Source organism: Epinephelus moara, chromosome 12 (genome assembly GCF_006386435.1).
Source record: "Epinephelus moara isolate mb chromosome 12, YSFRI_EMoa_1.0, whole genome shotgun sequence".
Taxonomy (NCBI): domain Eukaryota; kingdom Metazoa; phylum Chordata; class Actinopteri; order Perciformes; family Serranidae; genus Epinephelus; species Epinephelus moara.
In genome coordinates this window covers 12,467,808-12,483,582 of record NC_065517.1, presented here as the reverse complement: position 1 = coordinate 12,483,582, position 15,775 = coordinate 12,467,808, and the positions used below count along the sequence as shown (strand labels likewise).

Here is a 15,775-nt window from a genome sequence, read left to right as displayed (position 1 = left end):
AAAATTGAATTGAATTATGAATTACACTGTTCTGTCAGATGTCTGAAGCTAAGCAGCTTTTTCTGCATCCTGAACCTCACGTTGTGTTTCATGTTATATCTCACGCCCTCTTGTACACTCATCAAATGTATCACGTCTGTGTATCACATACACTCTGTTTATTTTTCTCTTTGATTCGAGCCACTTCTGATTTTGATTATGCTGCTCCAAGCTTTTGATCTGCTGCTGAGTCTGAGAAAAACAACTAAGGAAAATCAAGGACACACTCCGGCTGGTGAGAGCTGTTTAGACCTGCAGCTGGCTGTTACAGTACAAACACACTCATCTGCTTTTTAACTGTCAGGAGGCTGTAATTTCTTCCGCTCTTTACTGCAACTAAAATGTGTCATTAAAACTTTTTTTTTTTTTTTTGCATTGTCCCAAAGTCTGGAAACTTTCAACCAAAACATGTTGACAAAAACCAGGTGGCCTGATAATTTTCTATAAGATTATCAGTTAACACACCCAGGATGCTCCACAGATGTAAAAATAAACAGGAAAGAATTCCCTAACACACAAGCAGATGTGAGTTTGGAGGGTGGTTTTTTTTTTAGATTTAGAGCTTCAATGAGCATCTGAGTGTATAAAATAAAATCTGCTTCATCATATCAAGATGACATAACTACAGCCACAAGCAAAGGCATTTTCTGTACTTTTAGGTTGGAAAACAACATGCACTGAAAGAATAAGTCTGATCAAGCCTTACAATCTATTAACGCTTTGCTTTATTTTGCCAGTAATTTAGATTTATTGTTTAGGCCTGAATTCAAAATGATATCAGCAAAGAAAATCTTTAGTTTAGATGCCAAAAACGCCATCAGCTGTTTCTATATTTTGTAATAAAAATAGATTTAAAGAGCAGAGGAGATGCTCCTCACAACAACTTGATAACTGGATACTAAAGCCAAAGATTTACCATTCAGCTAATGTACATATTTAGCATGTTAAATTAAAAGGCCCTGTGTCCGTGTTTCCCTTACCATTGATGGAAGGTCACAACATCTGTCCCTGCTGGTCCAGCCCAGGCTGCAGACAATATCGAACATCTGGAGCTGGAACTGTGAAGTGGAGAAAAAAAAAGAAGAAAACATGGAAATGGTGTTGTGGTACATGTGTCTCTGATACGCCCTTCACAGCTCCCAGAAGACAAATAGAAAGACAGCAGAGAATGCAGCACAGCCGAGTCCCATCAGCCCATAGAAAGACAGGAAACGTCTCATATTGCAGCCATGTTGACGGCTTTACTTACAGAAACGGACATGTTCATTTTAATGTCCATTTTAATTAAGTGCAACCCATGGTTCTGTTGCATTTCCCTCCCAGCTAACTGCAGATGTTATGAAACACTGATCTGTGTTCAGTTTCAAACATCAGCTAATGCTACAGTGAGATGGGGAGGAATCAGAGGATGCTTTAAGAAAAACGTGTTTCTTGTGTAGATCACACTTTTTTCATACAAATAAAATGTTGAGCAGTGGCTGATATCAGCTAATAATAGCAAACATAGCAAGACACTGCTGTGCTGCAACTGAGTCAGGGAATCGCAGAGAAAACCTTTACGAGACTACAACAAGAAACAACATTATAATGTATATTATCAGAAGATATTTGGTTGTTTTTTATTATCTGTTTCTGATAAGCCAAAATACATTTCTGTGTGTCTTTCCCTCTACATTCTAAATTAAATGGGTCTCTATGGCTGAACAGAACAGTACTGTTTAAACACCTCCTAGTTTTAGCAAACTTAAAACATTTAAAAATACACATAAATCCTTATTATTTCACAATTGAATCTCTTCCTTCCTCCTGTCCTGTTTATGTGAGCACTGCAGGATCAGAGTTCACTTACAGTTGCTGATTCCCCTTTAGAGCCGATGGACTTGGACATCTTGCCCAGGACCTGGTAGCCATCGCTGGATGTGTTTCCAGCCTCCTTGATCTCCTTTTCAGCCACTTCTTGGCAGTCGATGTTGAGTTTGACGCCGGTGGACGAAACCAGGATATGGAGCTTCAGAGAGAAAGAAAAAGGAAGAAGAAAAAGGAGAGTATATTTTATTGGCACATTCTTTGTTCTACGACCAAGTCTTGTGTCTGGTTTTTATCCTGATGGCCTGCAAATTATTAGGTTATGCTGAGTGTGTCAGTGGAGCCGGAGCTCAGGGAGGATGCGCTCCATCGTCTCCGCTGTAGTTCTGTTTATTGAAACACTGCTGGAATGTAAGAGAGGGAAACCAGCGCTTCTCTCTATTCATTCAGAAGAAAACGTGCACCATCAGAGTTTCTGCAGACAGAAGGAAATTAGGTTTGGATCAAACGCTGGATTGTATAGAAATTCATATGGTGCTTTGAACTCCTTTCTGATGCTATAAGCAATCTGGGAATCACTTCTTCACCTTGTTGGTCATTTTGTTGTTGTATTCTTATATTTAGAGATGCCAAATGCCCTTTAAACTGCAACTGCTGTAATTTTCTGTAAAACAGAGCTTTCATTGAGGTAACTTCATGGCAGAGCAGCGGGGATGAAACATTATAACATTTTTCTGTCCAAAATCCAAAACCTAAACTCAGGATATTTGCTGATGCCAAGTGCTGATCAATGCTCTCATTGTGACAAATTCAAAATGTGTATAATGCTACCTTGTGGAAAAATAAACCATCATGTTCAACTTGTCTAATATGTGCAACAAACAATGGTAAGATTACTGGTGGTGGATCAGAGTCCAAGCTGCACTTGTTGACAGCTGAGGCAAAATACTTAATTATGCTTAATTGCATGCTTCTGCATCCTGTCTAAAAGTGGACTTCTAAACAAAAATAACAGAGTTCCTCCAAAGAGTTTTTTTTACTCCAGTTGCTGAACACATTGTATTAAAATACATCTCAACTTTTTGTGCAATCATTCATTATGACTTCCCCACGAAAACTGCAAAAAAATGTACTTTTTAAAAGTTTTTTGTGCTGCAGTAAAACCTCATCTTGCCTTATATAAAAATGATTCCAATAAATTCCACACAATGAGATTTACAGATTTTAAATTCAGTAACAACAGGGCTGATATGGAAACAGTACTTGGCATTGGCAGAGAGTCTGAGTTGAGGTATTGGAATTGGTATCGAGACAGAAAACGTTCTTCAAATGGGTATTTTAATCCACTTTCATGGTAAAGTTCCACCACTTTCTTCATATTAAAGTTCAGTGAACTGACAAGGTACTATAAGCAGTAGTTTTACAAATCTTAGTACACTACAGCAGATTATGTTAAGCAAGAAATAACTATTTTCTGTGGATTAATCATGTCACGGTCGACAACTAATCGACAACTAATCTACTTAATAAGACAGTATTAGAGCCTGACTGAAGCACCTCCACATACCAGCAGCTCTGTGTAAACCATTCCAGCCTTTTTTAATGAAACCCTTAACTCATCTATTCTGACATCCTGCTCGGCCACATCTCAAAGATTCCTCAAAAAAAAAAAAGGTTTCAGCTGGAACTGCATAAAATTTTTGGAAGCCAAATCTCCCAAAATTCCTTCCTTTTAATCTAATTGGTAGTCACATTGAGGCATCTTACGTCGCTTCATCTCTTAACTGTAAAATAACTGAGGCAGTAGTGGATTTATCTCGGTTATACACACACAGTACCACAGTGCTCCTTACTCAGATCTCCCTCACCACATCTCCTCATGATGTCATTTTGTGGTAAGCCTTAACAACAACTTTTCCTCAAAGCCGGTCAGAATGAGTCCAGCTGTGAGAGGGAAAATGTTGATTTACAAAGCCGGGCCGGCCCGTTGGCAGCTCTGGCAGCCGCGGCTCACTGCTTTTGGTCAGTCAGCATCCGCGGAAATGCAGAGGCATGTTTAACAGACCGCGGAAGGCAGACGCTGCTCGTGGAAGCACCGCAGCATTTCCATTTACACTTTTAAGATGTCAGGCTTTTATCTGATACTGAGCAGCTTTCAAAAAGTCAGCAGGTACTGGTGAAGCTTCAGTGTGTCCCTCTCAACACTTTCACACCACTCACTTGTCTGCGGGAGTTTAAGGGATATGATTTTCCAATAACAGCACTCATATGGTCATACTGAATCTGCCAATATTTAAATGTGATCACATCCATACCAAAAGTGTTTCATTTTGATTTTTATTCTCGTCAAGCTGGAAAATCCTCTAAGATTTAGAGGAAACTCTGATACATTGTTCCTGTAAAACACAAACTGAAAAAGGACCTGATTACATCTTTACCCATTCATGCTGCTGTCTGGAAGCTCCGTCTGAGTTATAGGCTGTTACAGAAGGATGTTTATATAAGTAAAGATGAAAGTAGCCAAGTACAGTCATCTCTGACCTCAGGTCAGTAGTAGTTTCAAGCATTTTTTTCTCCTGGATGTTTATCTGCAGTCAGCATGCAGCTCTGGCCTCCTTTCATCTGCACACAAGTAAGGTACAGTACAGCAGTGTAACCAAAAGCTCACAGTTTCAAATCTCTGGGCAGAGAAAGTGAGAGCCTCATTTACCCATCTCTCTCGCTTTTCTCTCTGTCTTTGTCTCTCTCGCCAACTTGGCAATGAGGATGTCCTTATCAGGAATGGGACAATATACAATTTTATCACGGCTTGCTATATAAAACAATCAGTAAGTTGATCATGGTGAATTCATTCATTGTCAGAATAATCCTGAATATCGTGTCAAGCAGCATCCAAAGAGAATGCTGGGCACCCAACATGGAAATGCCAAAAACTGCAGTTTGTTGAATGGTCACGTGGGAGTCCACAAACCACTGGGTGACTACCTGCTACCTGCTATTTTTACAGTCTATGGTAAAGACAAGCTGCTTATGCACCAATCTCAAAAACCTAAAAGGTCTGATGCTATTTCAAATAGTTTAAAGGCCCGGCTTAATCGGTTTTCACTAAAAGGATGTTCACTTAAGAATGTGTGTGCCATCTGTGATACAATAAGAATGTTTCTCAATAAATGTAAGGCAAAGTGATTTTTACGAGTTTTAACCAAATTTTGAGGATTATCAATAAATATTGTGAATTGCAGTTATTGTGGCCAGGATAATCATGACAAGAAATTTCATGTCCAAGTCTCTCCTCTCATTTTTATTTCTTTCTCATATTAACAGTCCTTTTAAGACTGTGTGGTTGGCTTTAAGTTAACCTGTAAAATAATCACAATCTCTCTCAGTACTGTATTAATTTTCAGACTTGCTCTGAATTTCTGTCTCAAACATCTCCAAGATGTTCCCATCAGTCAGAGTATCTTTATTTCCTATATTTGTTTTTTTTTTTGCTTTTACTTTCTGAGTCTCTTTTGAAAGTTACTGGCAGGACTGTTAATCTATTTCTCTGCAGTTGGCGCAGATCATGCAGTGACGGCTGATAGTGAACACAGAGCTAACAGAGAGGACCTTCACTTTAATCCTTGTTTAGTCCCACTGGACTAGAGACACTCAGAAAGCCTTCAGGTATCCACAACAGATCTCTGCTGTTTAACACATCTGGGGGAGGATTTCACTGATCCATCTGCCGCTGAGTTAGCTGGTTGGTGTAATGCTGCGAGGGGAAATGGGTTTAGCGAAGAGAGACATGGTGATGTGGCGGACTCTGACATCTTTTAATAAATCTGGCACAACAACAGATCCAAACATCAGGTTCAAGCAGACTTCTTAAATCATTGCTGTTTCTGCAACGTGCTGACAGCAGGTTCAAAATGTCCCAGTCAGCTGCAAAGGTTCATCACCCCCACTACCTGACAGGCTTTTAAATCTTTTAGTTTACAAACAACTCTTCAGTCCAGACACTTTTATTATCGCCAAAGGGTTCAGGGACAGAAAAATCTAGAGTGAAAGCAACCAAAGGTCTTCATGACATGCACGTGTGTCCTCCCTGCAGCAGTGTCCTTGAGCATGACACTGATCTTCAGTCAGCTACCAGGTTTACGGCTCTGACCTCTGAGTGGAGGGAGGAAGCAGATAAAAGAAGCCTTTCACCCTCAGGGATCAATTCTGTATCACTTTCTCTTTCTCTCTGAAAATTCGAAAAAATCAATCAGCATTGAAACAAAAATATCATGGTGTTGTTCCAGAAACATTCTTCCTGAAAAAAACATTTTTAAAACGTACGCAAATTCCTATACCATAAGAGTTATTTCTTGAGAGAAATTGTGTAAGAATAAAATAAAAATAAAAAAATTAAAAAAAGGACTGCTTCAAAAATAACTCATGGCTAAAACTGCCCAGAGGATCAGCTGTCACCACAGAACAGCAGGTGGCATCTTAATCACTGACAGTCTATGAAATTATTCTAAATTGTCCAGTGAGACACAGACCTCCTGCTGACACTGACATCTCACCCTGTAGCAGATGCAGCATTCAGAGTGCATGCTGGGAGGTAAAGCCACAGAGCAGCAAGAATTCCCTTGTGGTCGGCTACCAGAGGCAAAGACTGAGCGCCTGCCCTCTGAAACCCCTCCTGAGCCGAAAGGAGAGAGACGGATGGAGGAGAAGCACCGCCTTTCTGCTGGCGCTCCTCAGCCGCTCTGATGTAATTGTTTAATAGCAAAAGCAGTGACCCAATATTTTCCAGGCAAGCGTCCCAGCAGGGACTGCAGTGCATGTTTAATGGTCTCCCCCTCACAGAGGAGCTTATGGATCCTTGTGAAACTTTGTCATACTGTTGCACGGCTGTCCACACCACTTCCCCCAGCAACATGTCTTGTACAAGAACGTCGTTATCAGCACCTCAGTTCTGACCTTCACTACAGTGTAAAACACATTCCCTCTGATTGAAATCTGTCCTTAAAGCAAAAGCTTCATTGAGGAGTGTCTCTGATTCACATCAGGCCAAAGAACAAGTTTTTACAGAATGAAAGAAAGACAGCTTGTTTTATTACAGCTGCACTAACCACAGTTTGTGTTTCTGATGTTGGCTCTGAGCTGGATTGTGTCATAAAACCATGCTGCCACTTTGGCCAGGACTCTCTCCTATAAAAGCTCAATCTCAAGTGGCAACATGTTTGAAGACATTTTTCAAAAACTGACAGACAAACAGCCTTGAAAGGTTCTCTATTGACATGAGTCGACAACCTCAAAAATATGGTGGCTCTCTGCCTTTGATGAAATCTATGTCTGAATGCATCATCAGGTAGGTGGCCCATGATATTTTGGGGGCTTAAGTAAATATGTCTCTTGCGAAATGGACTAAAAATATTTCATGTCAGCAAGAGAGCTGACTTTGAGTAATCTTGAAAAACTTTTGTACTGTTGTTAGTGTTGTCAAGTAACCTGACTAGTTCTTAAAAGTTTGGTCGTAAGTTTTATTTGTCAAAGAGAGGTTCATACTTTATAAAATTATGCTTACGTGAGAGGCACAACTGAAGCTACTGGTGAACATGCGGTTTGGAAAGTGAGTCTCTAAGCCTTGCAATAAAATGCAATGCAAGTGAAAATCATCATTGTCCATAACTCCACCTCTCTGGCTCGATATTAAAACCAAGGCAATGTGAGTCAGACTGTCTGTTGATGATTTTATAACATCCAGAAGATGCAGTCGGCTGCCTCCATCAGTCAAGCCACAGAGTTTGAACTGGATGTAATCAATAACAATAAAGTGCAGCCTTACTTTGCAGCACTCGGGCCTCGCTGCTCTGCCCTGCGTTTTACAACCTGCAGAGGACCATCTGTTTGTCTGAGCCCACATAACTCTTCAGGAACACGCCTGTAGTTGCATGTGAGGTGCTCTAACTGTAATATACAACACATTTGGAATCTCAGGTATCCACAGTATCTGTATGACCTCGAGAAGTCCAGCAAGAACAAAGCGGAGTGATTCTATTGATGTGTCACGCCGCGTTCATGCCTAGGACTGAAAAACATTATATATTTCAACCATTAAAGACACATTTGACTTTCATCTTTGTTCAGTTTGACTTAAATATGTTTGAAAACCAAAATACCCACATGGACTGCCATCAATGCATCTTTTCTGCCCGATGAATGACGTCTGTTTGATGCAGCAGGTTTGTCAGTTCTGTCTTGTGTGTCTCATAATCTTTTTGAGTTTATCCAGCACAGATTAGATAAACGACATACAGTTCGTTTGTGTATGTTCCCAATACTTGTGCTCATTCTTACCTTGTGGAAGCTTCCATGGAAGATTTGCTTCACATGATCGTTGTCGAATGTGGCTCTCTGGATCTCGCCGCGCGTGTCTTTATTGTAGAAGGACACAGTCTGGCTGGAGGCTGAGCAGAGAATCAAACAGAGGTGTTACACTCTGATCTTGTTTGTATGAACACTGAGGTCAATTAAAAGAAACTACCCTCAGTTAAGAGTGCAAAGTTTTTTCGCCTTATTCACACAAACATTATGCAAATTGTTATGCAAACAAGCTCCTGAAAATAGGATCTGACTTTTATCTAAGACTCCAATGTAATCATGCAAAAAAATACTACTTCCTTTGTCTGCCTGTTTTTCTGTCTTGTACAATAACTGGTAACAATAAGTTCCTGAAAATAAGGCTAAACACCATCAAAAGCCTTTGTTAAGTTTACTGTAATTTTTTCAGAGGTTTGCCAGTTTAAAACATCAAACCTGCAACTGTGACTACGTAAATAAATAAGTGAATAAATCCCTTCTGTGTAGAGGGCAGCTGCATACATGCCCCTTTAATCAGGTTGTGGATTGACAGAGGGGTTGAAATTGTATACAGTGTGCGGATTGTATACGTAACTTGTGTTTCATAGACAATCTGACTTACGTGACGTCAGACAAACTATGGCACACAAAATATAATCCTATCTGGTTACACAAAGCTGGGGGACTTAAAAGAGCATTGGATCCTACACTCCCTATGATGCAACTCAATAACATCTTTCATTAGACGCTTCTTGACCTCCGGACTAGGATGTTAGCAGCCCAGCTTTTATCTGTGGTTGTAAGCTTCATAGATATTGGTCTGTAGGGGCCTGCTACACCTACTGGTAAGTTCAGAGGACTGTTATCAGCCCATTCAACGGCTGTTGCCAGTTTGCAAGGTTTCACTTTCCTTAGGTTTGGGCGGCAAAAAGATATGGGAGGAAAGCCCTTTCTGGCAAAAAAATGAATATCATGTCCTGATAAGGGCCGGCTCAACCAAACAGTAGGTGTTGCAGGCCCATATCTATGACACTTATCACAACCGATAAGGCCCACATAATGACCTGATGACAGCTACATTAGACCACATCTCTCAAACTTAACTTTTAAGGTTAACAAAGTTAACCTTAAAAAAAAAAAAAAAAGTCTTCAAGCTAAAATTCAGCTAACCCTGATGTCATCTCTGTAAAATCATCACAGTTACTTTCTCAGAGTTCCTTCAGATTTACAGAACACATTATACAACTGTTTCTGCAGGCTGAAAAACACCAAGCGCCCTTTCAAAAACTAACAAAATGTGTTTTTGTTTTATGTGTGTGGAGAGTATTACATAATAGTCCAACTATTATGTTCACTGCACTGAACATTCAACTGTGATTTTAAAATATTTGTCATAATGTAATGTGTAATGTATCAATATCATAAAAATATTATCATGATGTTGATTTCAAACTTATCGCCTATCACTACTCCCCAGCTTTAAAGCAGAAGTTTGACATTTTGGAAAATACACTTATTCCTGTTCTGGCTGGGATTTACACGATCTGTACATTACATATGAAACCAGAGCCAGAGGACGGTTAGCTTAGCTTAGCAAAAAGACCTGAAACACGAGGAAACAGTTACCATTGGCTTTGTCAAGCTTCTCATTTAACTCTGAGCCAGAAAAGGAATAAGAATATTTCCCAAAATGTCAAACTATTCCTTTAATAATGCAGATTGTTTCTCCCTTGGGGATCTAAACCTCAGTGTCGTCCAAGGGTTGTTACTCAAGAACCAGAACAATCGTCACTGGAGGATTTCCACTGAAGCCCAGCAGAAAGTCTTGCTGACAGACTGAGGCAGAGGCTTTACAAGAGCCAGCTGAGCCGGGCCGAGGACGCGAGATTCTTGTGGTAAAAAGGAGTCGGCTCGGTTATCAACTGAGACCGAAGCAGCCGGAGGGCCACAGCCGGCTCATTACACCCTACTCAACTCTTTTCATGAACAGACACAATGAGGCACAGCTGCTTCACATCGCCTCACACATTTCCATGCTGGGTTTTCATGCCAGTACCCAGTACACACACACACACACACACACACACACACACACACACACACACACACACACACACCACTGGATAAGAAAAGAGGATGTTATTTACAGTCGATAGTGACGCCGGTCTCTGGCTTGTGATCTTTGCTTGACACCTGCCAGATGTCAAAGGCTTCTTTGGGTGAGTCAGGCAGAAGGCGGAACATCAGGATGATGGTGTAGGCGTGGGGAAGACCATCGGGGTGGATTTCTCTGTTCAAGAGACAAAAGAGATGACATGTAAGCTAAATATGTAGTTACCTGCGGCTCTTAGCAGACTGACTAAGAGCAGCAGAGGGGTTCAAGAGGACAGTTGAGAGGAGACACTGAGCAGTGGTGGAATGTAACTATGTACTATTGTACTTAATGTACTTAAAGTACATGTGGTGTTAATGTGTTGTGGCACGAATTCGACATACTAGTACTTTACTGCCTCAATAAGAAAATATTGTACTTTTACACCACCACATTTGTCTGAGAGCTTTAGTTACTTTACAGATTACTTTTTTCATCCCTTTCCTGTTCACTTAAAACCATGCATCTTATGATAAACCAAACAATAAAGTGCTCTGTTATGTGCTGAGGAAATTCTTCTACCCCTTAAGCTAAGTAAACTCTTTAAAAACCCACTTGGATCAGCTGGAAAATGCATCATCACAAAGCTGAAAACAGGGCTGTTTTTCTGACACCAGGAAAAGTTGACTTTTTATAGATGCATGGTTCTCACAGGACAGCCACACTACAAACATATGATGATCTTATAGAATATGCTGCATTGCTGTAGATTAAACTACCCAACAGTATATGAAGGAGTTAAAATTAGCACAACCTTAAAAAGTAAAATGCAATATAGGCATCATATATATATATATATATATATATATATATATATATATATATATATATTATTAAAACACTGACAGAGTATATTTTACTGCACAATGAGTACTTGGACTTTTCAATTCTAAGTGCATATTGCTGATTATACCTGTAAGGTTTTGAATGCTGGACTTTTACTTGCAGTAGTGTCTTTTCGCATTAAGGTATTAGTACTTCTACATTAGTGAAGGATCTGATTACTTCTTTAAAATGTATTCATGCATGAACAGAGTCAGAACACCTGAGGACGCCAGGTGAATCAGAAATAACGATAGGTGGCATATTAAAGAAATGAGTGTAGAAACATAAAGAATGCAGATGCCTCTATATGGGGCATGAAGGGGAAACTGATGGGAATCATGTTACGGCTTTCAGAGTCACCAGATTTTGGATGGTCATAGTAACTGTTGTGAAAGTTTAGATCATATTAGTTGGTCTTAACTCTACCGTATTTTAAAGCCAAGACTTTGTCATAAACATTTACTTCATTACATATCGATTCTGTTGTAATGAAGTGTTGCTACTTCTACATGAGTAAAGGGATTTTATTAATGTTCCACCACTTGCTCATTTTTCTTTTATATCAGAGAAGGATGTTTCTCATTTGTCTCTCTGATGTCACTACACATATTGGAAAGTCAAACTTGGTAAACAGTCAGAACTCAAGCTGTTTTCCACCACTTTGGTGTTGCATGTGATGTTCTGGATACGGGACGCCTGCGTTGGGTGGTAGCCAGTATTAACAGTCTAGTTTGCGGCTGGGTTTGCACTCATTGGCCTGACAGAGTCTTCAGAGAGGAAGGAGAAGGGAGACTGCGCTGTGTCGTGACCTGCAGCTCAGTCGGTCCTGCATGACCTCACAGAGCATCGTAAATCCACTGACCCAGTTTGTAAAGAGAATGAGCTCAAACACCCGGGACAGAGCTAGGCAGTTCTTGAATTTTTGAGGGATTTTGTGAGGGGTTTATTTGCATTTTATTGTCATGCTACCAACAAGAAAATGGTAGCCAATAAAAGCTATTCACAAAATAAAAATAAATCATTAAATCATTCAAATAATGTCTCCCAACCTCATTTAATGTTCTACAATTTAAGGGGGGCAACTGAAACAATGCATACGAGTCATACTAAGTTATTTTTGTTAGCTCATTAGCTCAGCTAATTGTCCAATCTACCCATTCTCAAGCAAGCCACTGCTCCACGAGCATCAATGTAGTGTCTCATAAAGGCTTTCTTTCCAAAATGCTGCATGAACATAACATGTAAGTTTTCATAATTTGAACATCTCACCATTTAAAAAACAGATAAAACAATTATTAGCCTACTTTGGTAGCATCCAGCAGCAAACTACAGACAAATATAAAAAACAAAACAAAAGTTATATCAGACTCACGTTGTGGGCTGACTCAAGAAGGCATTTTTGTGGAGTCTGTATGCTGTGTAGCTATTGAAAGAGCCTGGCTCCATGGAGACGCCTTTCATGTAACTGAAGGTCTTCTCTGTCAGGTTGAAGGCCTCGAGCATCCTGAAGCCTGAAACACAACAGATCAGGAGTTTAGATCTTAAATGGATGCTTGGCTGAGGAACTCAGGACAAATTTAAAGGACAAGAGTGATTTCAGTTTTATGTATCAATTTAAGCTTCCTATATCATTTTTTGCACTTACCAGGTGAAGTAAATCCATTCAGGAAAATCAGGGGACACGCTGTGGAAACAAAAAGGAATTTCATGACATTTTACCACAAATTCAGAATTCTTAAAACAATTTTTAGGCTATTTTGTTGCAGTAAATATGGTGCAAACTTACATGATGTTGCAGTTTCACAAATGAAGGTGATGAGGTTTTCTTTGATAGTGTCGAAAGCATCAAAGTCGTCCACAATAAAAATGTGTCTGTCGCTGGGTTTGCTGCCGATGGACTGCAACTCAACGAAATCCACATCGGCAACACCAATGGCAAAAACACTGTAACCTGGAGACAGGATGTAGAAATGGGTAAGAATAAAAACTAACAGATGGGTTACTAATTTAAGGGGTAACAGGTTAGTGGTATGACTTAAGCCTCCAGTTGCACCTCACTCTGTGAAATCATGCCAGAGTGAGGGAAACCATCCAGCAGCTTCACTAATTTGCATTATTCAGATTGGCACAAGGTGTTCCTCTGTAGTCTGTTGAAAAAAATTTGCTGTCCAATAAAAAGTTGAAACTGGTCTGTGGGTGTTAAAAGCTCACATTTCTCTCTTTTCTAACAGGTCACTCAACTTTAGTTGTCATGGGAAACAGTCATGGAGAAGTTAGTAAAAACGGTTATTAAAAAATAGGTCCCATGTTGACTAAAGTAATGTTGTGTTTTCTGCTGATGAAGCATGGATCCTTTTAGCCATTACCTGCATGCTGCAGCTTGGCAGCATTCTTCTTCACCTCATCCTGAGAGCGTCCGTCAGTGATCGTCACGACCACCTTGGGGACATTTCTCCTCATTCCATTTTCAATAGAAAAGGCCTTGTCATAGGTGTGTTTCAGAGCCACTCCTGCTCAACAGAAGAAAAAACGTGTCAGAAAAACAACTGGCTGAATGGCAGACTCTTTGTCACTGTGGCATGTGGTGTGTGATCAAACCTGTCTTGGTGTTTCCTCCTCTGTAGCGGATTTGGTTAGTTGCAGACATGGCGATACCTTTGTCCTGATAAGCGTTCAGCCTGTACTCTGTCTTTGCGTCATCGCTGTATTGTACAAATGAGACCTGTTTGGAAAGTCAGATTAGCAAGAAATCAGTTCATAATCATGTTATTATGGATAAAATTGTGCAAACTTTAGCTTGAATTCAGTCAGTGTCAGCATAGATAATATACCCGATAAGAAAGCTTTTTGAATATTTTCATAGCACATAAATCAAGCAGGGAGATATTCCACTTCCAGCTATGATCTTTTTTTAGATTAGTAAACTGAGTCCCAGCCAGGTTCAAGATCTTTTTATTGTGCAGAAAACAAAATATTTCTTCATCCAGATGGACAAACGAGTCCTTGGGGATTATGGAAAAACTGCTCTAAACTGCTGAAGTGTTTCTGAACACATTTATTTTTCTTTTTATGATGACAATGGATTTTTTTTTCCAGAGGAAAAAATGATCCTAGGCTCTAAGACTTAAATGTAATGATAAAACATAGAAGGCATAACTGGGGGTATGCTACTACCATAGTCTGTGTAGTGTAAAAACGTATGATCTGTGCACAGTTAAAGGTAGGATCTGGAGGATTTTCAAACAAAACAAAATATAGACATACACAAAGGAAATCCTGCTTAATCATCACCTATGGGCTTCTACTCATGTGTGGTGGTGATTCTGTTTGCAGAGCTCCTGCCCTTTAACTGTATTTTGATATTTTTGTGAGCTCAGACCGCTTCTGGGCGGAGATTTCCCCAGCCAGTGAGAGAGTGCAGGTGCCGTGCCCGAGCGTGTACCAGTGCGAGCCTTGCCTGAACCTCTTCTGTGAAGCCTTCTTCTGTACCTCCGGGCTCCGTACACCCGGGAGAGTTGAGCCTGATAGGAGGGGCCAAATTTGAATGTGTGTGTTTACAAACAGCAACTGGAAAATCCTCCAGACCCTACCTTTAATAAAAACAGTTAGACTTTTAAAGGCGACCACCCACCACTCACTGGATTTTGTATTATAATTTCATTTATCCACATATTAATTATTGGAATATTGTTTGGGGTGCAACTAATTCATTCTACCATAACAAGGTACTTTTACTTAAACATGATCATGTTTGATAGCCTAACGTCATTCAAAACTTTATCAATCAATTCTCAGAGGATTAATATCATTTAATCATTTACCTTATTGTTTTATGTTTTGGGATCAATATACCATTAAATATACAGTTCACACTCTCAGTTTAAAATCAGATAGTTACTCTATGACTAGTCTGCAGGACTTATTTGAAAAACACTGTATTTTCCAAAACCTTTATTTTCCTTATCTCCGTATCTTCCTTTTTTATGTTTCTTTGAGCTGCTGTTATTTTTCCATTTTGTTTTCCCTTGCTGGATATGTATGATTACACTTGATTGAATCTTTTCATACCGTGAAGGACTTTTATGAGTCCCTTGGCTTCCCCTTCCTCCCCTGCACACATCCGGTTAACTTTATTAGTGTATTTAATTGTGCAAATAAAACCAAACTATTGTATATGTAATGATCAGGATTCCTACAGCTTAAGGCAAGTTAAATTTAAGACTTTTTAAGACTTTTTTAATGCCACTTGAAATGAAATTTAAGACCAATGACACAATCAACACAAATGAAATAAATGAATAAATCTCCAACTCCCTCATTTGATTTGTATGATTGGTGTTCTGTCATGGTGTTCAGACACCACAGTACCTTTGCTTTTAGCGTAGGTGTGCACCCAAACACTAGGTTCATTCGAGATGAGCCAGGCCTGCGCAGATTCGATCACCGGCGATCGGCGCACAATGCATGCCGGTTAGTTTTGTGTCCAACTTCATCCCGACTTGCTCTGACGTATTACAAAAGTGGACGGCGAAAAAACCGCGAGAGCAAGGCGGCCGCAGTTTTTAGAGCCAGGCGCTGCAGTTGCTCTCCACCGACTGCACCGCCTGGCTCTCACCT

The 15,775-nt window shown here is 39.9% G+C and overlaps 1 protein-coding gene across 1 annotated transcript in view; it reads right to left on the bottom strand.

The window, feature by feature from the left end:
- Positions 1 to 15,775, bottom strand: part of col12a1b (collagen, type XII, alpha 1b) — a 152,480-nt gene that overhangs the window by 21,658 nt on the left and 115,047 nt on the right. The window contains exons 56-64 of the mRNA XM_050058640.1: positions 13,757 to 13,880; positions 13,525 to 13,668; positions 12,945 to 13,109; positions 12,804 to 12,842; positions 12,531 to 12,669; positions 10,329 to 10,471; positions 8,179 to 8,288; positions 1,889 to 2,047; positions 1,020 to 1,097 (exon numbers count right to left, since the gene is read on the bottom strand). Of these exons, the coding sequence (XP_049914597.1) occupies positions 1,020 to 1,097; positions 1,889 to 2,047; positions 8,179 to 8,288; positions 10,329 to 10,471; positions 12,531 to 12,669; positions 12,804 to 12,842; positions 12,945 to 13,109; positions 13,525 to 13,668; positions 13,757 to 13,880 (1,101 nt within the window). The remainder of the gene's footprint in view (positions 1 to 1,019; positions 1,098 to 1,888; positions 2,048 to 8,178; positions 8,289 to 10,328; positions 10,472 to 12,530; positions 12,670 to 12,803; positions 12,843 to 12,944; positions 13,110 to 13,524; positions 13,669 to 13,756; positions 13,881 to 15,775) is intronic.